Source organism: Gossypium arboreum, chromosome 10 (assembly GCF_025698485.1).
Source record: "Gossypium arboreum isolate Shixiya-1 chromosome 10, ASM2569848v2, whole genome shotgun sequence".
In the NCBI taxonomy this organism is placed as follows: Eukaryota; Viridiplantae; Streptophyta; class Magnoliopsida; order Malvales; family Malvaceae; genus Gossypium; species Gossypium arboreum.
This window is the reverse complement of record NC_069079.1, coordinates 20,552,442-20,579,056: the sequence shown is the minus strand read 5'-3', so window position 1 is coordinate 20,579,056 and position 26,615 is coordinate 20,552,442. Positions and strand designations below refer to the sequence as shown.

The window sequence follows — 26,615 nt, the reverse complement described above, 5'->3', positions numbered from 1 at the left end:
GGATCGATCTCATGACCTTATGGATATGGTGAACACATTTGACCAATAGGCCAAATCTTGTGGTTTAAGCTTTTAGCATTTAAGCTTTAATTTTATTTAAATACAAATGTATAATGTAAGGAAATTTTTTAACATTATTGGGATCCAATTTAATTTATTCGATATATAGGTACATAGAAATAACTACACTAAGCCAATATTTTTAGAATTAATGGGAAGCAGGTCCCGATAATTACTTTCTCTTATAATTAAGCTATGATGCTATTATTGTGGGTAAATTCATACCGTGCATAGGTCATAGACTCAACATACCAATTTTTAGCCCGCTACCATGAGAATGTTTACAATATATCAAAGTACATAAATTATACACATGGTCATTCACTTAGGATTTAGGTAAGTCGCATCATGAGCACCGCAAGTGAATAATCCATAAAAAAAATTAAATTAAATTCAACTTGGATCTTATTCGAACATTATTAGTCCAAACAATCACATATATGTCTCTATTTTTTGGAGTAAATACAACTCTAATAACCAAGACAAGTTATCTCATCAATTAGACTTATAGATAACATAATAGTCTTAACATGAATCATTTCTCAATCTGATTTCATGGACTACGAACAATTTAGATTACCTACTTATATAAGTTGTATTCTTGCATTATGATCTGGCCATATAATGCAACTTAATATTAATTAAAATTTAGGTAATCGGTGAGTCAATATTTACTTGTTCATTTTGTTTTACTTGTGAAAACCAAGGACAAACATACAAAGAAATTAAATAATTATGTGGTACTTTTTTTATTCAATCAATTTGAAAGATTACAAGTAGATTATGATGAGTCAAATTTCACTTTCTCATGTCCTCAACATGTTTCTCAAAACTCCTAGTCACTAAAGTCTTGGTAAACAGATCTAGAAGGTTATCCTCAAATGCGATTTTGACTACATCTACTGCTTCTCAAATGATATGAAATTTATAATTAATGTGTTTTTTCCTCTTAAAATTTCTTATTTCCTTAGAATTAGCCATTATTGCACCATTATCACAATATTATGTGATAGTTTTTTCCATATAGGAACAACTTTAAGTTCTATTAAGAACTTATGAAGCCAAACTGCTTCTTTTGTTACCTTAAAAGCAGTCACATATTTAACCTTCATAGTAGAGTCAACAGTATAAGTTTCCATAGTAGAGTCAATAGTACAAGTTTTCTTCACACTCTAAATTATGGCCCCGCAACCTAAGACAAAAGCATAGCCCTACGTCAATTTTCTCAAATCCCTACATGTCAAGACAAATATAGTAAGCATAGTTTAACCTATCAAGCATAGGTGGCATGAAGATTGAGCTTCCTTACATGGTTCAATAAATCATCAACAGGATCTTCACCAAGTTCATTTGGCGTCTAGATCTTATGCCAATTGTAAGAGTTAAGTTGTTGATTCAGTTGTTACATGATTGCATTTACAAAAACAGCTAAAGATTGGAAATGTAAAAAAATAAAAAAGGGCCAATTGGTTATGTAGTTTGGATCCAATCCTACACTTGTAAGGCCTTTCTCAGAGAATAATCTATTATAATTTCAACAACACTAGAGAATATTTAAGCACAACTTATTCACACTCAACACTAGAGAATATTTAAGCACAACTTATTCACACTCATTACAACTTCATGTTGGAAAAAAAAATCTGGTTTGAAAATGATTTTATCATAACGAAAACTTAAAATTTTAAAAATTGAGTCATTTTGTAATATTTATAGCAAATAACTTTTCCCAAAAAATACACGTGTTTTGTGCAAGACAGATCCTTAACCATTCACTGCTTTCAACTGAATGCTTTCTTCGCTATTTTTGTACCACAAATAGCTTCGAGTGTGGACTGAATAATCACGAATCAAACATAAAACTAGGAACAATTTCTTACTTTCAGTAGGAAAGTAAAATCTCTTTCTTAATAGAAATCGATAGAATTGTTATTCTCAGAATATATAATTTAAACATATAAAATAAATCCTCACTATTTTTTGGTAGAATAACAAAATCTCAAAGTTGAGTGTGTTTAGCCCTACCAATGTCATCTATTTAACTTTACCATAAAAGAATTTATGAGAAAATATATTTAATTTTCATATTCAACGGATTCACAATGACTAATTAATTTAATTCTATTTTCAAACTTCAAGTATTTGATTAAATAATAATTGAAAAACTTAAATTAATTCTCAAATCATTTTCATACTTAGTGAGAACATATATTCATTTCCGAATGTGACTTATTTCTGTAACTTCATCATTTCCATCCATTTTTGTTCATTTGATTCTTTGTGCAATTCATTTTTAGTCTCAACGAGCTAGTAGAGGGACCGATTGGACATATATAATTAAGGATGAAATAATGTATAATAAAGTTCTAGCTTTTCACCTATTAATTATAAACTCACTTAATCACGAAGTCATTTCATTATAGCATCGTGACTGAACTCTCTCTAATTACATACCATTACAAAACTATTAAATATATAATAATATTTCACAATATCTTATGCAATAATCAAGGTATCTACCACAATAATATTTATTATTATTTCACAATAATCTTTATTATTAATAAATATTTGCATTAAATATATAATAATATTTTAACTCATAATTTCTAAAATTTATCTATTTAATTTATAATTTTAATTGGCAAACAAAAAGATTCCAAATTTTTCTTGCATGTAATATATAAAACACACGTTTATATATATATATATATATATATATATATATATATATATATATATTCTAAATATAACCATACATATATAGAAGTATTGATAAAAGGAAACATATGTTGGATTGTTGGATGATAGTAGGTGCAGCGAAATTTAAAAATTCCAGCGACCAAATCCATGTGCAAGAGATTGAATTCGAGATAGAATAAGGTTCAAAATATACTCTCTTGTCTGAGTAGACAAATTTGAGCTTTCATTTTATTCAAATAGTACCTTTTGCCAATATACCTTTGACTTACACATTTAGATTTAAACATCCGTTCAAAATTATAAAAAATTTAAATAGAAATATTAGGCTTAAAAATAGGTTTGATAAAAAATTTAAGTCTGTTTAAAATATAGGTTAAGATTAGACTTGAACATTTAAGGCTCAAATTTAATCGATTTTTAAGTTTGTAATATTTTATTTTATATAATTTATAATACATAAAATTTAAATTTATAAAATATATAATACTACTATGATATAAACATTAAAAAATATAATATCGCTATATATAAAATTATAAAAATAAAAATATATAAAATTAATAAATATTAAAATAAAATAATTATAAATATATTTTTAAAATTTAAAAATTTGAATCAACCTAAAATGAATTTATATTAGTTATATACAAATATAAGGGACGTGATAAAATTTTAAACCAATATTCTAAACCAAACCAAGTTTAGACAACCATATTATGCTCCACAACCTTTCGGTTCAGCCTCTACTCAATCCACTAAGTATAAACTAGGGGAATTTCTCTCGTGAAACATTCGCAAAATATTCTGGAAATTTCTCTAATGTGCTAGCCTAGGAGTTTGGATTGCCTTAGAAATATGGAGAGTTCTGTTTTATTCAAAAATGTTTTGAATAAAAAACACACATTCGGAGCAATTTTCAAAATCAACGTGATATTTTTTAAAAATGTCTTATCTTCTTTTCTTTCTAATTTTTCAATATTCTTCAGTAAATTTGGTAGACAGATTTTGAAACTTGGGTGTATTCCGCTATTGTTTAAGATATTTTATTGGGATAAAAGTATCATAAAAGTTGCTATAATAGGAATTATATTTATTTTTTTATTAAAATAATATATAAATTAATTTTTATATATTAGATTAAAAATAAATTAATCTTTCTGCTAAAAAATTTTCACTCATTTATATTACTGCTAACCTCTGTATACACATTACTATTTAATTATTCTTTAATTTAATATATAGAGATTAAATTATTTATATTTTGAGTAAAAAGAGTAAAAGCATAAATTCGCTCCTAATTCAAATACCTTTATTTGTGATGATATAATGACGGAAAAATATAATTATTTTATAAAGAAAATGTAATTATTTAAAATGAAAATTTTACACCAAATTAAAATTTTTGGATCATACAACGGAATGAATCAAAATTTAAGTGAAATTTTGAATTATTTGGTGGTTAAAAATTACTACAGAAAACTTTTATTTGTCAAGCATACCTCTGGAGAACAATGGACAGGGACTCTTCCCGGCGAAACCTCAATTGTTTATTGATGAAATCTTCGATTGTTCGTTGAAACTCTTCGTTACTCAGTTCGTCTTCTGGAAGCAATTCATCATCGATGTTTTCATTTTTTCGGCACTTCTCGCTCGCTGATCGTCGTAATTCCTTTTTCACTTTCTCCTTGTTCTTTTTTACCGCCAACTTCTCCGACTTACTCGTTCTATACACTCCCGGATTATCAACTTCGGAGTCGGACTCCGATGGCCACTCCATTTCTTCCCTCGTGCGAGTGCATTTCTTCACTTCAGAGATGATTTCCTTATCACGATCCTCATCTTCTTCTTGAGACTCCAATTTGGAACGATCCTCCTCAACATTTTTGGTAATTTCCTCGTAGAGTTTGGGATCTGCATTGTTAACGGTGGAGAAGATGCCAGACTTAGCAATGAGAATGGCGATGATGACGTTACAGACGAGGAAAACAAAGAGCGGACTCGCGATGACACCGCAGAGTTTTAGAACGAAGTCGCCGGAGATTTTGACGGCGAACGGCAGGCGCTCGAATGTCCATGCTAAAAACAGCAAAGCTATAAGCAATTCCAAAAAATGGAACACCTTCGCTGGGGCTCGAAGCCAATTGTACCTCTTCATCGCCTTAGCTTTCTCTTCTTTCATGCTATCGAAATCATACGAATCCATAATGAAAACGAACGTTGAATGACCGAAAGAAACTTGAAACGTTTAGAATTTCCGTTTGATTCCCTGGAAACTGATTTAAGTTTTTCCGGGAAAATGAATAAGAAAAATATGGAGAGAGAGTGGGTACGGATATGGAGTTAAATCATCTGAAACTTGGTCAAATGCTTCAATCGAATGATAAAGTCATGGAATTACAATTATTCTTAGTGATTTTAATTTTTTAAAGAAAAAATATTTTACTTTAATGAAATTTCTATCTAGTACTAAAAAATATTAATAAACAAAAGCTTATTTTCTATGATTATATTTGTTTTTTCTCATAAATAGAAAGATATTACGTTTCAACACACTCAAACTCACATCCTCTTGTATTGAAAACAATGTCCATATCAATCAAACTAGGACTCAATTGGCTACTTATATATCATCTTTAAATAAAAGAATTACAAATTACAAATTCAAAGATGAAACACATACTCAATAATATTAAAATACAAGTTTATTATCACTCGACCTATATTCATAACTTATGTTTTTTAATAGTTTATGTAAAATTTTAAAAGAACTTTTCAAAATCAAACTAAATTATGTATTAAAAAAAACTAGGGTAAATTATCTAGATCACTCTAAAATTATTTCATTCATGTTTTGGTCACTCTAAAATATTTCTGTCAAATATAGCATTGTTGTTAGTAAGTATTCTTGTTTTGGCATTGTTTCGTGAAAACCCCAAATGGAAAGCTAGCTAGGATGCCACATATTGTTGATTGTTCTACCAATTGTATATATAATTAAATATTTCAAAAATTAATTATAAACCCTTATTACCATCTTTAACCTTAAAATCAAACCCTAAACCCAAAAATCATTAAACTTTAAACCCCATTACCATCCCTAAACTCAAAATCAACATCTAAATCCCAAAATCATTGAATCTTAAATCCCTATTATGATTCCTAACCCCAAAATCAAACCTTAAATTCTAAAATCAATAAACATTAAGCCCCCTTCATCATCGCATTTCATCAATACCCAAACAAATAGTTGGGATTGTAACACTCCCTACCCGTATTTGTTGCTGGAATAGGGTACGAGGTATTACCGGAGTTTATGAATTAATTTAATTTTTTTTAACTCAATATAACCCCATATAGATATCTAACATTCCCTACAATTTTAAATCAAGACCAATCCACATCAACCAATCCAATTCAACATATTTTCAAGATAGATTCATGTATATTTATAAGATAACCTCATCACCTACCAAAACTAAGATTTGTTAGACATACCAATAGCTGACCTTACAATCATTTCACATTAACATTTACTATATTAGTTTATACATGCCATTGATTTCCAAAGTAAAGTTTCTTTATATACCGAAATCTTGAGATTGATAGTGTGATATGTCTCCGACCGAATCCGACCTCTGAGCTCTTAACACTATAAAATAGGGGAAAAAGAAACAGGGTAAGCATTTTGTGCTTAGTAAGCACATGTAACAAGAATTATACTTACCTAACATTTTCAATACAATGCAATAAATATTCAAATATCCATTCAATGCATTATTACCCTAACATGCACAAACTCAACATTCAAGTTAGTCCAATAATTTCCATATGACAATAATATATATACCATGATTGATGAGCTCATCAATACCATGATTTCCATTCCCTTATTATTTTTCCATATTTATCCCGTTGAATTTCTCAGAATTTTTAATGGATTCTTAGAGGTACACTTTTAGTGTACAATTTCTGGGTCCGTTAATTCATATTCATGTGCGCACATTTCCATTTCAGAAAGTACACTCCCGCGAACCTCATTCTTAAAGCGGGATTACTAGTCCATGCTAAATCCCCTGCAACGACAATTACTCTAATGAGCTTGGATCTGAATTACCAGTCCAGGCTAAATTTAGACCCTAATTTGGATTACCCGTCCAGGCTAAATCCATTTCACACATTTTCTTCAGGAGGGCTATATCAGGATAGGATCATCTGTTCGGGCTAGATCCTTTTTACCGTCAATTCCTTTTCAAAGATCCATCGAATTTTCCTTTCATTCAACCGAGATTTCTTCCACTTTTTATCAAATATATCAATGTTACATCAATTTTCATACAATGAACATTCAAATCATATTCACATCAATAACATACATTTCAAGCATTTAAGAATACAATTCAAGTTACACGAGCTTACCTCGATACTTGTTTGTATACACAAATCTATTAATCCCGAACTTTTTCTTTTCCTCGATCTAGCTTCGTATTTGAATTTTCTGGATCTAAATAAATAAATTTAATCATCAATTTAATACATTTCATGTTTATATGCACCATTCTCTATAAGTCCACTATTATTTGTAGTTCATTCAAAGCTATCTACTTGAGTTATAGTCACTAAATTATTTTTATCTTGAGCTACAGAACTCTAAATTAGGATCCGCTAATTTTTCCTGAAACTAGACTCACATATCTTCTTACCATAAAATTTTTAGAATTTTTGGTTCAGCCAATAAGTACAGTTTATTCTTTAAATTAACCTCTGTTCTGTTGTCTGATAGTTCTGACCCTTCTTCACTAAAAATTAATTATCTCTTCATACAGGATTTGGATGATGTTCCTGTTCATTTCTCTTGAAAATAGACTCATTCAGGATTCTAAACATTAAATTTAAGCCCATAATTATTTTTTCTTCAATTTTTTATGATTTTTCAAATCCAGAACAGGGGAACCCGAATTCATTCTGACCTTGTCTCACAAAATTTATTATATCTCATGATTTATAATTTCATTACTTACACTGTTTCTTCTATGAGAAACTAGACTCAATAAGATTTAATTCCATATTTTTTTCATCTTCTAATTTGATTTTCACAATTTATGGTAATTTTTCAAAGTTAGCCTACTGTTGCTTTCTAAACTGTTTTAGTGCAAGATGTTTATTACCATTTTTCCCCTAAGCTTTTAATAAATAATAATTTCGTCCCTACTCAATTAGCCTCTCAATTGAGCTGATTTTTCTCAATTAACAATTTTTTCTATCACTTTAAACTACTTTATAACCTTTGGGAATCAGAATTTCAGCACTAGACTTTAATTCCAAACATTTTCACAATTAGGTCCTAAAAATCAATTTCTATTGAAATTACCTAATAAAATCATCTCATAAACAAATTAAAGCTTCAATTTCATGCTATTTCATCATAAACTTACAGCACTCAACCATGGTGACTTTCAATTTCATTCATGAAATAAAAAACTAATGAATTTAATAGTAGGACCTAGTTGTAAAAGTCTTAAAAACACAAAAATTATAAGAAAAAGGCAAGGATTAACTCATTTGGTGCAAAAATTATGGAATACCAGCTTAAAGAACCCCTCCTATGGCATTTTGGCTGATAAGAATGAAGAGAAATCTAGATATTTCCTATTTAGTCCTATCTTTATTTAGTTAATTATGCAATTTTCTAATTTTGCCCTTAAATCATCAATTTTCCTGTTGATTTCATGCCCTTTCCGTCCAGCCCAAATAAATTTTGGGTCTAATTGTCTTTTAAATCCTTTCTCATTAGACACTTAAGCTATTTAATCATTCTAGCAACTTTTACACCTTTTCCAATTTAGTTCTTTTCATTTTATTGACTACCCAAACATTAAAATTTCCTAACGAAATTTTAATACCACATCTATAATATTTCATAAATATTTATAAAAATATTTTCGACTCGGTTTTATCAGATCGAGATCTCGATACCTTATTTTTACCCAATTTCTTCAATAATTTCTTTTTCTAACTAACCACTAAATCAGTAAAATTTTTCTATCGATATTTTCATACGATTTTTCTATTATATTAATATTAATGCAATAATTTTTAAAATAATTTATCTTTAAATTGGATTTGTGGTTACGAAACCACTGTTCCATAACCTTGAATTTAGGCCACTACAGGGATGTTAAGGAAAATCAAATAAATGCGATGATAAAGAGGGTTTAAGGTTTAATAAATTTGAGGTTTGGGGTTTGATTTCGAGGATAAGGATGATAAGAAGGTTTATAGTTTAATGGTTTAGGGGTTTAAGGATTGATTTTAGGGATAAAGATGATAATAAAGTTTAAGGTTTAATGATTTAGGGCTTTAGAGTTTGATTTTAAGGTTAAGAATGGTATGTAACATCCAAATCTGACAGGTGTAAGTTGGCATGTAGGTATGAAGTAACCTATTGGCGAAGTGTTGTCCACCAAAATGTCTCTTTTTGGTGAATAGAATGGACATATAGGAATTGTCAAGATTGTAAGTAAAGACTTTCTTTCAGAAATTTTGCTATATGAAGAGGAGGATTTTATTTCAGAGTATCGATGATATGAGCTATAGCCAAAGGTATAATAAGTCCAGTTAGTTTGAAGTATTGTGCTAGTTAAGTTGTAAGGAAATCTAGTTAGGAACCAATTGGACAAACTGATCTGATATTTATTATTAAGATCCTCATTTATGTTCTCTTTAGAAACTATAGACTGTTAAGAAGGAAAAACTCTGAATTCAAGTGACACTTGTTGAATCTCTATAAGTGAGTTAAGGTTATATATATATATATATATATATATATATATGTGTGTGTGTGTGTGTATAATAGTTTCGAGGGGAGAGGTTCCTGATTATTCTATTCACTAGTTCCCCTACTGTGATTTAATAGTATTTCTACCTCTATAAACTGAAAGGTAAGGATCTAAATCTAATCAATGATTATTTCATCTTTGGGCAGGTATTATAATTATGCATGTTAAGTTTGAAAAGAGTAAGCCTGTAAAAAGTGTATGAACAGTATGATGTAAGAAAAAAGTCTTACATGGGGGTTGTCAGTGTTTGAGATGATGGTAGAAAGTATACAAATAAGTTTTAATAGTGTTTTTATGTTCTGTAAGCAGTTGTTTCTGTTGGATCGTGTTAAATGACCAAGTATGGAGCTTCGAAATACAGTTTAGGTAAGTCTTTACTCTAACTTTCTTGCGTAAACTTTTTAGGTAGAAGGATATATATAAAGGATGTTAGTATCTATAATAGTTGGTAAATGTATGATAATAGTAAAGATGAAATGAGTGTTATGATGATATGTGAAAAGTTCTATTGAGAAGAATATTGATCGGTAAGAATGCATATATGGTTGTGATACAAGAGGAATGTCAGTTAAGAATACGATTACATTTAAGTAAGTAGATAATGAGAAATGTCTCATTGTGTAGCCTCTGGTAGGGCAGTTACAATGCTAACCAGACTAGCATATCATGAATTGAAAACGAGTGTAAGACTATAAGGTAGAGACCTATGGCAGCTTAGTATAATCTGGAACCATTTATGATGTAGCCTCCAGTAAAATGAGACTAGAAGGTAGAACACAATACATGAAGGTGAGAAAGACCATGTGGTTAAGACCCATGACATGATATAATATGTTTGTATGTATGTTCATGGTGTAGCATTGGATAATATGTAAATCGAAATGGCAGATCACAATACATGAACCTCTGTATAATTTCATGAAAAAAAAACCATGACACCATATGTGAAGTTTGTCAAGACAGTAAATACGAGACTTTGTATGATGCTTCTATGGTATAATCTGTGTAATGCCTTTATGGCGCGTTCTATTTGGCCCTTGTGGCGTGACCTGTTATGTATGTTTGCAAGATGTGTCTATCTATTACTAGGTGAGTTATGGATAAATATGTTTGTTCTGAAATAAGTATGACTCAACTAAAGTACTGTTATGCTCACAATTAAAGGTTGAGTAAGATCTGTGAATTAATGGATTAAGTTATTGAAAACAAATGTGTTTCTACATGATGATAAAGGTATTCGCCATGATGATTTGAAAAGGTTGAGTATATATATATAATTGTATCTATGCGAGATTTAAGGATCTTTCATTATGAGTTTGTTTGGGTTAAGAAATGATTGAATCAAAGTTCTTGGAATCTATCATATTGAGGTTATGTCTGGAATTTAATGACCTTTCCTAAAATCCTATGAAAGCTGGAATATGGGTATTCTGAATATTTGTGGTTTCTAATGAAATTGATGTGGAATTCTTCTGATTTATATATGTAGTATATCATAATCATGGATTTGTGTGATGATGAACTAAGGAATGATTTGAATAAGAGTTTGTGGTAATCAGTTATGGGTGAATAATTTCCAAATGTGTTGTAATCGCCTGTAAACATGTCTTTGAACAATTAACTAAAGCAGAGCGTAAATATTAAAATCTAGTACATATGAAACAGATTTTGAAGGTATATTTTGTAGGGTAGTACTTAAGTAACAAGGAAAATCAAGTAATGTATTAAAGACTCTTCAATAGCCAGATAAGTTAGAATTGGTATTTTGAAGAGTATGATTTCTAGCATACATGTGTGGACAAAACTGTAGTGGTATCCATTGTAATAAATGGTTTAGAAGAATGGTTGGGCACAATGGCTCATACCAGAATGCAAAGTATTCATCAAGGTATTTTTGTAGTAAAGCTCACTTAGTACTCTAGTGCTTACAATGTTTGTTGTTATGTCACCGGTATTTGGGAAGAGTTTATGCCAGAGGGACGTTGTTAGGTGTGCGTCTAAGTTTCGGCAAAATAGGCTATTATGCATACAGTGGAATTGTGACGTAGTCTTGAAATACGCATGTCGAGTCTGATTTTAAATAAACTTCTATTTTGTAAAGATCCATATCAAATTTAATGTAACAGGTTATTGTATAATACTTCCTTTGTTCTTAGATGTTAAATTTTTTAGTGAAATTGTTATATAAAATAATTAGAGAATTGGAATTTTGTAAACTATTTTTTTTAAAAAAAAAAGGTTTAAGTGATATGTGAGGTAACACTAGAGATCCAGACCGGCTAATCGTGCCAAGTTAAGAGCATTACATGGTAATGGAGTTTATAATTAATTTTTGAAATATTTAATTATATACACAATTAGTAGAACAGTCGGTAATACATGGCATCCTAGTTAGCTTTTCATTTGAGTTTTAATATAACAGTGACCAAAATAATAATACTTACTAACGACAGGGCTATATTTCAAAAAAAAAAAAGAATAATCAAAATAAGAATGATATAATTTTAAAGTGGCTATATGAATAATTTACCCAAAAACTACCATTAATTATTTGAACTTGAAACCGGAAGCTATTAATAAAGAAATTTTAACCAATGCTCTAAGGAAGTGTAATGTATCATATTCTCATAATATATATTTTTTCACCATAGGTGTCATATGATCTAAGTAAAATATATTATTATCAATCTATAAACATTAAATATTTAATAATTTATGTTTTTAAAAATAGAGGTCCACAAAGTACATGTCCCATGAAAATACTTTTCTTTCTAATTCTTTGCTTTTCATTTTTTCATACAATTTTAGGTTACACATCAATTTCAATCCTTAATAGACACCTTCCAAATCAAATCTCCCAAATTCTTGCTTCCCTAGTTTTGGTTTTATTAATCTAAAACTTATTTTAGAATTAAATTTATTTTTGTAAAGAGTTTACAAGTTACAATCACAAATATCATATCAACTTATTATAAAGCACAATAAATTAAAAATCCAAAAGGTATCCAAATCTTTTTATTAAAAAATATATCCGAATGTATATTAAAATAAATCGAAACAGTCCCATACAATAAAACTTAAACTCAAAATAATAATAATAATATAACTTGCATATCACATTTACGACGCCTATACCAATTCAAAATTTCATCAAGATTTAAATTCGTTGAATGGATTAAATTCGTTTTGATATTCATGTTAATTATTTTTTGCGAAAAAAATAAAAGGTACTAATAATTTACCATAAATCCTGCTTATTTTCGGGGTCATCCAATCATTTCTCAACACGTGCATTAAATATTTCTCCCAACAAATCGTTCGATTCCAGTTGAAAGACGAAGCGATTGTAAGCCGATTCCTACCATAAAATTTATGTTTCCCCAGTTTCTCTTCATCTTCCTCAATTGTTTCCTCCAAATTCGAGATGTGGCTTTGCTAAAATTAGCTATAAATCCATTGTTCATGGCATCGGCATTTCACTCATTACAATCCATCCAAGTTCATATCGCACTCTGTTTCAGCTTTGAGAATAACAATGGTGGCGCCCAGCAAAAGCATCAAGGAGGAGGCTTCCAAACCAAAATTGAAGAGTTTGAAAGCAAGGATCCAAGGAATTAAAAAAGTTATGGGAAAGATAAGAAAAGATCAAACAAGCATAAGAGAGGATCAAATGAAAATAGGAGAAAGGCTTAGAGCTGTTAAACGCAAATGTGACGAACTCAGATTGGAAACTCAAGTGATTGCGAGGCAATCGGCTTTCAACCGGATTCAGCTCGGTATGCCAAGTTGGTCACTTTTATAAAGCTGCGGCCCTGAAGTTGTTTCCTTAATTCCGTTTCCAATAGAAGAAAGTTATACTTAATTTATTTCAACGACAATGTCGGCTATCACTAATCTCAAAGGATGTAATATTACAATCTGTTTATTCTTCATAAGTTTGTCTTGTCTCACTGTTTTTCTCCATTTGTTCTTGGGACAAAAGATGGTTTTTAAATTGGAATTGAAGATACTTCAAACACAACTTACTAACAAATCAACTAGAAAACCAAATTCATATATAGAGATTCGAATTTGGAGTTGCTGTTAATAACTACAAGAATGTAAGAAATCATTTTAACAAATGAAGGAACAAAATTACCTTACAAGTAGTCAACCAACTGGGCAAGCGGCCGGTCAAGCTTGGTCCAATGAGCCCATGCCCTATCGACCACAGACACGGGGAAGTTGAGAAACTCAAGGCAGGAGGCAGATTTCATCATTTGTTCAACAAAGGATATTAACATTAACGGCAAACAAATGTTAGTATAGAAATAATTTAAGACATTTCAAGAAATGATCTGGAAGGGTATATCGGCATAATAATTCACGATATGGGTGAAAAACAAAATTGTAAGATGAAATCTGAAACAGAACCCACATTTCTTGAGCCCCTACTTAGTCAAAACTGATTCAAACATTTTCATAAAACTACTTTTTAAAATTACACAAAAGTGACCTGTATGAAATGGGGAAAGACGCTATAGTGCTCGAATTTGCCCTCCATAACCATAATATCTCAAAAGCCCTTCATCTTGCCGCCAATTCTCTTTTACTTTCACTTCAACCTGTATATAGAATTTGTTGCTTCAGATTAATATGGCTGGCAAGTGCTAACCATGCTTGACCAAATCACTAGGATCAATGAATTTCCTTAATGCAGGCGTTTTGGTTATAATGACAGTGAAAATGCTGTTAATGACGTGTTAAAAGGAAAACATCTCATATCCGCTAATCAAAGATTGGACTATGACTTGATAAAGTGAGAGCCTTTCCTTATAAGGCAAATTTTCCTCGAAAGATAAACCAAAAAAATAGTCTTTAGACCTCCAAAATGGACAATACCTCGTAATAATTCAGTCCAACAACCCTTGCATAAACAATGGCGCCTCTATGGGATCAAACCCTGGGGAAAAACAATCCCACATCAACTACCCAAGAATTGGACTGTGGATTTTAAAGGCAGGGCCAACCTCAGCCTTTTTCCAAAGGAAACTGTGAGGACTGTTTTTTGACCACCAAAGTAGACAATACCTTAAAAAGAAAGTAAACCATGCACATTTCACCATATATAATTATGAGAAGCATAGTGATTCAAGTTCACACCTCGAGGAAGACTTTTTTCTGTAAGAAATCTTCTATGTCAAGCCGAGCAGCTGTCGCAAGCATTTTCAGAGCTTTCCCTCCCTTCAATAGTAGAGGGCACAATGCATCACATGGAAGGCTTAGAATATATCATGGACATGCAAATGTATGTTATTTAGATTAGATTATGGCACACCCATGATGTGGGTAAAAAACAAAATCATGGAACAAATATATTTATAAAAAAAATATATAACTATAATTTCCCTTGTAAAATAGGGATATTTTTGTTATTGACCAACTAAGTTGGTGCCCAGTTGACTGGTGACACCATACTTAGTAAAGGATTTAATATTAGTAGAGATTGCATATTAAATTAATAAATTTGAAAATATCAAACACTGGTCAGATTAAACTCTTTTTTGTCAAACATATTCAACAAGCTCAAGGGACCACTAAAATGAATAAAGCAAATTGCATAAAGACACAGGATAATACTTACTTTTCCAATGAGAATGATTTTCTGGGAGTCTTTCTCAACAACAATTTCTACTTGTATGAACTCTTTTGCATTTGGCCTGGTTTTGTAGCTCACTACATTTACCTGAAAAATTTTGAAGAAGTTTTGGTTGGGTTGGGTTTTGACATTCTGCTGATGATTATATCTTGCTGGCAAGCGTGATAACTATAGTCATACCTGACATGCGTAAGGAACCTCATTGCGATACTGCATAAATATCTTTTCTCTGACAATTTCAGCTACAAAGAACCTTTCTGGGTGTTCACTTACAATGTCCTGGCAATGCATAAAAAGCACTACAGTTCATATGAACAAAGCAATTTATTTTTCAAGCCCCACAAAAGTTGGGTAAAAATTTTATTTTGGGAGGAAAGTTGGGCAACAGTTAACATGAAGCCAAATAAAATACTAGGTTATCGACATAGTGCAACATTAAAATCATACCATTACCTTAATATTAAACAAATTCAAATATTTGACAAGTTTAAGGTAACATTCTAGATAATAAGAGTTACCACCATTTTTCATTCTTGAAAATAAGTTGGAGAGGAATAAAATCACATACATATATGTTGAGTTTCTACATACCTTTGGATAGTAAGGTGGCCCAGTAGGAAGTTTTGACAGTATCCAGTCCTTGATATCATCTACCCCATGTCCATACTTTGCACTCACAGGTATAACCTCGTCGACATCAGTAAATTTCTCATACCACTGCAATGCATAGGATTTCTATTTAGGAAACCAATCTTGAGGACTGAAGAACAATTCGAGGTGTTACAAATGTTAAAGCACAGAACATGGGGAATGAACTTAACAATTTGACAAGTCAAAGTTGAACTCGCATGCTAGGTGGTGATAACAATATGCTGGAGACACTGCTGCTAACATTTTAGAGAGAACACCTTTGCAAACTTTGGTTAAGGGTTTAAGCAACATTTAAGACCAATGTTGGACTAACCATATCTGTATTGTTTCTTTGTTTCATTTCATGCACCATAAATTTACAAAAACTAGACTACAATGACAAGAAAAACTAATTTGATAATTGTCAATATTGCAATAATGAAAACATTAACATTTATGAATTTTGATGCATATTACATGGTAGTTCAATTGCAAGGAACATGGCCTTTTGGGACATGGTAAAGCAAATACCCTATACATTGCAAGGAAAACCGGCAAGCACAGCCATGGCCTTTTGTCTTATTGTAGGTCTGCTAGCAGAAAGTAAACACAAAACTTTATTCACAGACAAAGATGAGGTGAGAAATATTTGCAATGCAAAAAACCAAAGGGCAACATAAGAGAATTTCTGTAACTATTTCTCAACCATCCCACTTGTGACACCAACAAATATGCATCTTAAATTTTAAGGACGTCCACATGAACGCACATACAAAACTTGACAGATTCTTACCTCAAGCTTTTTTGCAATTTCACCAGGTTTTATCAGATCTTTCTTATTCAAAACCAGTAAAGTTGGCAGTGTACACTTAAAATCTCCTACGCCTTCTTCTAACACTTCATTGATCTAGACATAAGAAACTGGACTTAGAAAAAGGGAGAAATGTTCAACAGAGAATGTAAAAACCATGAAGCATACATTTTCAGGCACTTTACATGCATCAACAATAACAAGTACACAGTCAGCATTCAAGGCAGCACTTCGGACATTCTTCATCATCATAGAATCCAACTTGTGCATTTTCTTCTCAATAACACCTGGAGTGTCATACAGTATCATCTGCAAGCAAAGCTCCAGGCCATACGAATTAGGAATGGAACATGATTGTCCTATGTGGTTAAGAAACTAGACCCAAAAATTTCTACATTATCTTTAAAGTTGTTGACAATACCAAAAAAATGACCCAAAACATGGTAAACAATAGTTATGACAAAAGTTTGTCAAAAAAAAAAAAGTTATGACAAAAGAAACTAATCTTCAAACCTGATACTCCGGGCCTGAACATATACCAAGAACTCGATGCCTGGTGGTTTGAGGTTTATCCGTAACTATCGACAACTTCTGACCTATCATTTGATTAGCAAGTGTGCTCTTTCCAACATTCGGCTTTCCCAGAACAGCAACATACCCTACATTTGGCCCACCATCAAGATATAAAACCACCACAGACAAATGAAATCTTTGACAAGTTCGTACTACAACAAAAGGAGTTGAGCGCAATCTGTAAAAATTCAATCTGCTCTCAGTCTCGCCATCTCTTATGGTAGTATATTTTACAAAAAAAAGGCTCTGTTGCCACGGTACTTGTACAATTTGCATTTTGCTTAAAGAGATAAAAGGGGTAAAGTGCATTTCGATTGTAAACAATATTTGTGAGTAACAAAAAGCAAGATTTAACTTCCATATCTCCAAGCGTATTAGAATTGCTTAACGTTTTAATCAATTATGATTTTTTTCCCTTTTTTTCATAAAAAAAGGCGGATTAAACATGATGTTTCTCGTTGTTTTTTGAAAGACATAATAACCAAAAACAGAGAATTAAATGACAAAGAAACCAAAAAAAAAGGAGCAATGAGCTAAGCTTACGAACCGCTGCGATGATTAGTGGGAGAGGTAAAATCAAGCTCTTCCAACTCGTACTCGTCAAGCAAAGCCATGTTCCTATCTGGTTTTTCACTCAAAGACAAAAAAGACGAGTCGTCACCACTTATTTCGTCTTCGTCTTCTTCTTGTGAATCTTCAATGAGATTGTTTCTTTCAAGTACTTGTTGGATTAAATCTAGCCTAGAAATCTTGTTTGGATTCCAGCTCCTGGAACCGCCTTTTCGAGCTTGGAATCGGAACCGCGATTTTCCGTGACGATTTCGAACGTAGCGAGGGAAAACACAAGAGTTATTATTGCTGGCCGTTAAGAAACACTCTCTGGCTAACGTCGGAGAAATGTGCAGAGCTAGTAGCTCCATTACCACCGTCCGTTTCTCTCCGCTGTTCTCTCCGCTTGTTGATAGGCAGCTTCACTGAAGCTGATTCAGCATTTCTGCGTTTTCAGACAATTGGATAATTCATGATTTTTATCGTATTTATTTATCCTTTGATACAGGTTCGCATAAGTAAAACGCAGCGTTTTGGATCCGTCCTTTGAACTTAAATTTAAATGTAGGATATTCATTAGGTTAAATGTCAAATTTAACCATCAAAATTTACATCTTTTATTAATTTGACCTTTATTATTTTATGAGATAAATTTAGTCCTCAATTTTTAAAAGAAATCGATTTCGATCATCATCTTTTAAAAAACATAAATTATTATTTTTAATAGAAACACTAAGTAAAACATTACTTTTTTAAATATGGTAATTAATATGTCGTTATATTTTCTTTAATTTTTACTAATGTTATAGAATATTTTTAATTTTTTAAATATTTTTATAATATTTTAATATTTGTTAATATGACATGTAAAATAAATAATATCTCATCAATATAAAATAGTGTAAACTGTTATGTCAACATCACTAACAAATTAATACTTTAGTTAATATTTTCATTAAAAGAATAATTTGACTCTTTTTAAATAATGGATAGTTAAATTTAACAAAAATAAATAAATAAAACTAATTTAACTAAAAATAATTTAATAAAATATATAAACATCATATTACGTCCTTAATTTCATATTTCATTTAATAAATTTCAACGTGTTAATAATCATTATTATATAAATTCATGTTAATATCCTTAAGCCGGAGTAGCTTTTATTGTTTTGATTGAATTTTATATGTTGCTATTTCTGGGAATAACGAAGGCGTCTTTGTTAAAGAACAAAAAGATGAACTTATGGTTAAAAGTGTTCAACGCTTCAGATTTGGCTTGGGCAACATTTTTTTTTCCTTTCTTTTTGTAAAAAGGAGGTTATAGTTTTGGGATACAAATGGGTGAGGATACAGAAAGGTGCAGAAGTCGAGATTCAAACTACAAAACGGCTGAATGTCACTTTTACGGAGTGACTATATTAACCAGCAGAATTAAGCTCAAGATTGGGGCTACCACAGCTTTAATGATTGAATAATTTTTTTCACTTTGCTGTTTTTGTGATTGCATCATCACTAACAGATGCCTGAGTAATGCGGGCAGAAGACGCCGATGATGCTTTTCCTGATGGTAGGTAAGACCATGCCAGCGCTGTCATGCCGAGGGTAATTGCTGCGGCTATCGAACCCCAGACCCATTTTTGTCTTCTTTTTTTCCTTTGTCTATCACGCCGTGCCATCTCTGTAATTAAACAATGATAAATTGCAAATATCAGAAAAAGGAATCCTGTAAATATAATGCATCATTACACTTGTAAACATCATGCTTATAAAACTCTCACCTATAGCCTCTTGGTTCCTCTGAGACATTTCCTGATTTACAGCCTTGTAATAGTGCAACCGGTCCAACAATCGGGCGACTTCAAAGTTCTTCAATTTAATTTGAGATTCCATCTCCATCTGCATCTCAGCCCTTGCAACGCCTCTTCCCACAGATAAAGATACAAGTCGTGCAACACTCTCTTGCTGCCTCAGTTCTTCAACTGGTTTCACCAGTTCATCATCTGTCGCATCAACCGGATCTACTGGCAATGCCAATCCTGCTACAGCAAACTCTTGGCTGATTCTTTGCCACTTGCATCGCATTTGGTTCAAAGTTTCTTCTGCCTTCTTCCTCTTTTCGATCTCTACGAGTAAATTCGATCTTATTTCACGCAGTTCAGCTTCAATGTCGCGAACAAAAGTATGTGGTGCATTATTGGAGCTTAGCTCTGGAGGAAACAAGAAAGGTAGGTAAGCTAGCTAAAAGGACAACGAAATCATCACATTAGTTGGCTTATCCAATGCTAACCAAATAGCCATGGGGAAAGTTTTCATATTTCTCATTAGTTGAACAATAATCTCTACTATAAAAGGGAAACCGAGACACCTATGAAATATGCGCACATGAACATAGATATCATAGACACAATTAAACAAGAAGAAATCCAGCACAATCAATGCTACCATGCTCCTATATATCGAGTTTTTCAAACAATTGGCACCTAAATTATTAGATATGCATCTACATATGAACATTACACGCAGATAAAACTAACACTCTACATACCGTCCCATGCATCATAAAACTCTACCCCTGATGCAGCAGATTTTCCAGCACCTTCGGCCGCAGTATGATCATCTCCATCAGTATTACTTGTGGCACTCGTTGATTCATTCAGATCAAAGAAATCTTCTTTGTCACTATATCTGTCCGAGTTTGGCGGTCCAACGTTTGGCACAGCTCTATCCTTGGCCAAACCATTACTCATCAGGCAGCTTCCAACTTCCCCATTATTGCTTCCCAATTCACCATCCCCAACGCCATTTTTGTGCTCATCTTGAATGGAGCCACCATGGACATTTGCCTTCTCCGCATTGACATGACCATTAAAAACACCATTTCGATGCTTCTCTTCATTAGGTTTACGAACGCTAGAAGTAAAAGGACCATCCTTCGATAAATCAACATATTTTGTTTCTGCCAGTGATGCTTTGTCTGCTACCTTTATTTTGCTGTTAACTTCATCTTCTTCAAGGGTTATTTGCCGTGATAATATTTCGGAAGAGCTCCTCGAAAGGCAAGGTCCACGTCGCTTGTGATTGACGATGTAAGGAGAAGAAGGGAAAAAAGATGTTGAATCAGGTAGTGGAGTTGCATCTGGAGTAGCATACAAGGCAGGTGAAATTTGGGGGCGGTTACCCTTCCTTTCTGCAGCTGATGTACTGTTCCTCCTCCGTAGCTTTGAGTTCGGAGGGATAGGTGGTTTTAAATAACGAGAAGATTTATCAACAGATTTTGAATCTCCAGATTCAATTAACCTATCCAAAGCTATAGCAGTAAACGGTGGCATGGCCCTGCATAATCAAACAAACAAAAGCAGAAGTCACTAAGCCATATGTATCATTATCCATGGAGAAGAACTAGAGGAAAGCGAAGGACAAGAATATCATTCTTACTACATTTTAGAACATTATATTTTCCATGAACTTGAGAAGGTTCACTTAACTAAGTTACAGCCAGGGGCGTTAGCACATTGACCCCACTAAAAAATCTAAACTTATACAGGAATATAACACCATTTTTATGTTTTTCTTGTAGTTTTATCTTTTGACACCATTAAAATTAAATAAGAATCCAAAGAAAGGGTCAAAATAAGTGAAATTTCCTCTTTTTAACGACAATGAGTATGTAGTTTCAAAATCAAAAAAATCTTAAAAAACTCTTTATTTTAACTCTTGCCTGCAATAAGTAAAGACGAAAATAATGGACCATTTAAACTCAGATTTTAGTACTTGTTAACATTTTCCTCCTGCCTCGGACTGTGAGCTAAACATCAACCATAAATAAGCAAAAGGTCATATAAGTAAATGAAAAGGTGAATAAAAAAAAGTGCTATGCCTATTAGAAACAGCAAAGGCGAAATGCATGAGAGTTCCTCTTAATTTTAACAGCAACCAAACCCAACAGAAAAATAAAGAAAATTAATATATATATATATATATGCCAACTACATGATGAATCTATTAGCAAAAAAAGTTTACATGATGAATCCAGGAAATGGAAAAGAAAACTAAAAAAAAAATCACAAACCGAGAAACAAGACGACCAGCAATGCAAAAATTGAAAAGAAAAAAACACCGTGTAAACAATTGCCTCTTCTAGTTAACAACAAAAAAAAAAATAAGAAGTAGAGATAAAGAAAATTTGAAGAATCCAAGACTCCTTTTCTTTTGCGAAGGCTCCGTTTGGAAGCGGAGAAAAGGCTAAAACAATGGAAGAGGAGCGACGATTCATTACCTTATACGTACTTATAGAAGAAACAACTAGGTGGGAGCGGCGGCGATGGTGATGGAGACGACGGCGCGTCGAGAGAGAACCGGATCAAACAAGAGCGCGCGAAGTAAAGAGATGCCACGGGAGGCTTTTTATTTTTAGATTTGTTGCAATTTAAGACCGCCTCAGCTTATCCCCGCAAATGTTTCGAACGAAGTTTTCTTTTTTTGGCTATTCCTAGCAGAGCTGCCTAGCTGTGAATTAACTGAAATGTCGAATTCGCCCTTTATAGTAAGGGTAGTTTCGGGATTTTAGGTGTAGTATATATGGGATGTCTCCAAAGTGTTCGGAAGATGGTTGTCGTTTTGGAAGGTTTGTGTTCTTGTTGTCAAAAGTTTGAGATGTGGAACTTCCTTTCTTCCCAAACACAAAAAATCTAAAATTTCGAAAATTGTTCCTAAATATTCAAATTTGATTTTAATTCATAAGTTAAGCAATCAAAATGATCCAACAAAAACATATTTTGTTTTTTATTTAATTTTAATTAATTTTCTATATTTATAGTAATAAAATTTTATTTTCAACTTAAATATTATTTGATAAATTGAAAATTTAAATACTAAAATTTATGTGTTAAAAATTAAGTGTTGAAAATTCAAGTAAATTATAAAATTTGTTTGTTATACCTCTTAAAATTAAGTGTAAAATATGATTAGACAGTTTGATATATATAATTTTAAAATTTTTAAAGGAAAAATATTTAAAGGATAATCATTAAAGAAATAAAATAAAATTATTAATTGAAATTAATTTATTATTAACTTACATACTAAAACATGATAAATAAATAGTACTCCTACCAAATGTAACATAAGTGATAAGTAATCATTTATCATTTTTCACAACTTTTCATTGAAAATATTTTATCATTTAATTTTATTATAATATGTTAAAAATCAAATCATTAAAAATATTAATTTTTATTTTTTAATGAATTATCAAACAAACCGTTGAGCAAAATAATTAAAATGTTATATAAAAACAGGAAAAGAAATTCAAAGAAATGGATGAAACCTATTCCAACTAGTGGATTCAATTCAATTCGATGACTTACCACATGTATTTTGATTTTTTAAAATTGGATAAACTGTTAAATAATCTCTCAATCTTAATTAATTTTTATTAAATTATAAAAGTTACATTTTGATTAATAATATTATCAAATTATAACATTTTGGTCATCATTAGTTAATAGTCGTTACAACCTTAACGGAAAAGTGACGCGGCACGTTAGTTCAAAGGTTAATATCTAATTTGATCCTTAAAACATAGTTAAAAATATTCGATTTGGCACATTTATAACTTTTTTAACTATAATTCTAAATTATATAAAATTCTAGAAATATCAATAAAAATCTTTAAAATTTTAAAATTTATTATTTATTTTTAAAATTGTACTTATGTAAAAAATTTAAAACTAATCAAATTTTATACATAATTTCTAAAAAATTATATAAAATCTAAAAAAATTATGTAACAAACTATATATTTTCTATATTATAAGGTCTTAGGGTCCCAATTGACGTAGGCAACCTAATTTTTTGCCACATGGATGCTGTAATAGCCCAAAATTAGGTCTAGTTGGAACAGAGGTTTCGGGACTACAAAATCCGAGATAGAAATAATTATTTTATGATTATTTTGAGGTCTATGATATGATTGCATGATTGTGTGAAAATTTCGTGAAAAAATTCTATGCATAAAGTGCTCAATTTGAAGTTAAGGACTAAATTGAATAAGTTGCAAAACTTGCATTCTAGAAGTTTCTAGTATGAAATTGCTTTGAAATATTAATTAGGAGGTCTTAAATAGAAATTTGACCAATTTCTAAGTGATGGACAAAAATTGGACATAGATGGAATTTTTGAAAGTTTAGTAAGGAATGGCATTTTGGTCATTTGGTAATTAAAAGAAATAAAAAGGGAAAATAAAGCCAAAATTGACTCATCTTTCTCATAGAGGCCGAAATTAGCATGGGGGAAGCCATGGCTAGGGTTTTCAAGCTTTCCAAGCTCAATAGTAAGTCCGTTATAACCCCGTTTTTCAAGTTTTTTACGTTTTTAGAATCCCGGTAATTTGATTAAGCTTATTCTAGCAATAATTTAAGCTAGGGTTCATATTTGGAAAAATACCCATAGGTGAAATGTGTTTATTTTGCTGTTTTATAATAGAATATGAGGTTTTAAATTATGTTAGACAACTTGTGCTACTCGGTTTTGAGTGAAAACGAGTAAAAGGGCTTAATCGGTAAAAATACCTAATAGTCATAAGTATATGTTAGAGTGAGAATTTGATGTTTCCATAGAAGGGAAAAGTGATCAGCATGTCATAAAACATAAGAATAAGGGATGAAGTTTAATTCCCGAGCCTAGGGGCAAAAGTGTAAATATGCAAAAGTTGAGGGGCAAAATTGTAATTTTTCCAAAGGTTGAGTTAAGGACTGTTTTGAATGGTAAATTAATTAAATAAGTAAAATATGATGTTTTAGATCCCGAAAAATGAGATTTGAACCTAGAATGAGAGAAAAATCGAAAATTGGGAAAGTTGGTAAAATGGCCGTTTTAGTATCGAGGTAAGTTCATATGTATAATAAGCATTAATTTATCCATGTTTCAATGTAAAATTTATATATTCATTATGATTTCCGAGGTGTTGAAAGTATGCAAGTTGGTATGATAATAATCTGACAATAATGTTGTAATTTATATTTGAAAGTTAAATTTAGTGAATTAATTGAATTATATTAAATTAAATGATTATGGTGCCAAGTTTATGAATTGATTTAAAAATATGTCTATGGTACATGAAGTGCATTGAATTATCATACATAAATGTGATTCTATGATTAGGGATATTATGGGAAATTGTAAGTTCATATGATTTTTAATAAGGCAAAGTGTAATTTAATGTTATTGCCTTGATATTAAATGAGATGTAAGTTTATATGTAAGTAATACATCAATATTACTTGTATTATGATATTTTATAATAATATTGGAAATATGTTTGTGGATAATTACTTGATTGGTGAAATTGTTAGAAAAGAGAGAAATCCGGTTGAACCTTTGAAAGATTGGATGATCTGAGATAGTATGTAGCTAGGTCACATGTATGGTGATGAGTGCACATCATGTGTACAAGAGAGCTACAAGACATTATGATGTAGCTAGGTCGCATGGGTGATACTATGTGTACACCATGTAGACAAGAGAGCTACGGGATATATGTAGCTAGGTCGCATGCGTGGTTCCAGGTGAAGGACACCATGTAGACAAGAGAGCTACGAGATAAATTGGCTAGGTCACATGGGTGGTATTGAGTGTTCACCATGTGTACAAGAGAGCCAAACTATATGATGGGTGGAGCTATGTGCTAAAACCACCAAGTATCGAGGATTGATCCAAAGTGTTCAACGGGAGACTCTCTATGTATTGCTTTGTGAGTTTTGTAATAAATAAGTGTAGGAACTTGATTATGTGAATGATGTGTTCATTAAGTGACCAGGATGTGGTGAGGTTATAAACAAGTAAGTTATACATGAGGATGATTTTATGGTGACCTTGTGATCATGGGCCTATACTTGTGATGTATGAAATGTGGTGAAAATGATTTGTGATATGTATGTTAAAATGAGGTTAATACAAAGAAAGTGTGAATGAGTGAATTAGCAATAAAAGCTGTTTTGGACGAGAGCGATGGCGTGATTTTGAAAAATCACCAAAAATAGTAGAATAGAATCAGAGACTGAATGAGATATCAAATTAAAGCTTAAAGAGTCTATTTTCATATAAAAGAAACAGAGCAAGAAAATGAGTTCTATATTTTGAGATATTTATGTTTTTGTGAGACTGGTTTAGAATGATTACGTGATCCCTTGTTCTGACTTTGGAAAATCACAAAATTTTGGATAAAAATAATTGGAGGCTTAAACTTATATTTTTAAAATCCCTAACAACAAGAACATTATCCGAGTTCTGTACTGTGAGATAATTAATTTTTAGTGAAGAGAGGTCAGAACTGTCAGAAAGTGAAACAGGGGAAATTTTAATGAATAAATTGTACTAATTGGCTAAACCAAAAATTATAAAAATTTTATGGTGGAAATATATGTGAGTCTAGTTTTAGGGGAAATTTACGGATCTTAATTTGGAGCTCTGTAGCTCGAATTATAAATAAGTAAGTGACTATGACTCGTGTGGACAGTTTGATATGAGTATTTATTAGTAAATTGTGAAATCGTACTTACAAGAACGCTATATACATTAAGGATGTGGAATGGAGAGGAGGAGGAGGAAAATAAATATATGTGGAATACATGGAAACTTTGGTATATGAAATATTGATATAATGAAATAAATGATATGTGTTTATAAGAAAACAGAAAGAGAATGATATGTATCATGACATGTATATATATATATATATATATATATATATATATATGACTAGTCTCAATGTAATGCTTGTTGGGTATGGAGTTGAATTGAAATGTTTCGAGCAA

General features: G+C 31.3%; 3 protein-coding genes across 6 annotated transcripts; all 3 read right to left on the bottom strand.

The window, feature by feature from the left end:
• Positions 1-4,252: 4,252 nt before the first annotated feature.
• Positions 4,253-4,942, bottom strand: LOC108488002 (uncharacterized). Its single transcript, XM_017792322.1, has one exon. It carries the CDS (start codon positions 4,940-4,942, stop codon positions 4,253-4,255), a length of 690 nt encoding a protein of 229 aa, XP_017647811.1.
• Positions 4,943-13,461: 8,519 nt separating this feature from the next.
• LOC108487012 (GTPase ERA-like, chloroplastic) lies at positions 13,462-18,304 on the bottom strand. 4 transcript variants are annotated; one of them, XM_017791206.2, is made up of 10 exons: positions 17,799-18,304; positions 17,192-17,337; positions 16,847-16,987; positions 16,661-16,774; positions 15,829-15,954; positions 15,418-15,516; positions 15,223-15,324; positions 14,742-14,822; positions 14,095-14,203; positions 13,462-13,799 (listed from the first exon to the last, which is right to left on the bottom strand). In XM_017791206.2, the coding sequence occupies exons 1-9, from the start codon at positions 18,169-18,171 to the stop codon at positions 14,117-14,119; spliced, it is 1,269 nt and encodes a 422-aa protein (XP_017646695.1). In that variant the 5' UTR covers positions 18,172-18,304; the 3' UTR covers positions 13,462-13,799; positions 14,095-14,116. The 4 variants fall into 4 exon arrangements, with proteins under 4 accessions (XP_017646695.1, XP_017646694.1, XP_017646696.1 ...); XM_017791207.2 differs by lacking the exon at positions 13,462-13,799 and adding an exon at positions 14,481-14,541 and having other exon boundaries at positions 13,858-14,203; XM_017791205.2 differs by having other exon boundaries at positions 13,462-14,203.
• A 768-nt stretch (positions 18,305-19,072) lies between these two features.
• LOC108487609 (uncharacterized) lies at positions 19,073-22,287 on the bottom strand. Its single transcript, XM_017791989.2, has 4 exons — positions 22,079-22,287; positions 20,348-21,135; positions 19,581-20,009; positions 19,073-19,480 (listed from the first exon to the last, which is right to left on the bottom strand). The coding sequence occupies exons 2-4, from the start codon at positions 21,129-21,131 to the stop codon at positions 19,284-19,286; spliced, it is 1,410 nt and encodes a 469-aa protein (XP_017647478.1). The 5' UTR covers positions 21,132-21,135; positions 22,079-22,287; the 3' UTR covers positions 19,073-19,283.
• Between the last annotated feature and the right edge of the window lie 4,328 nt (positions 22,288-26,615).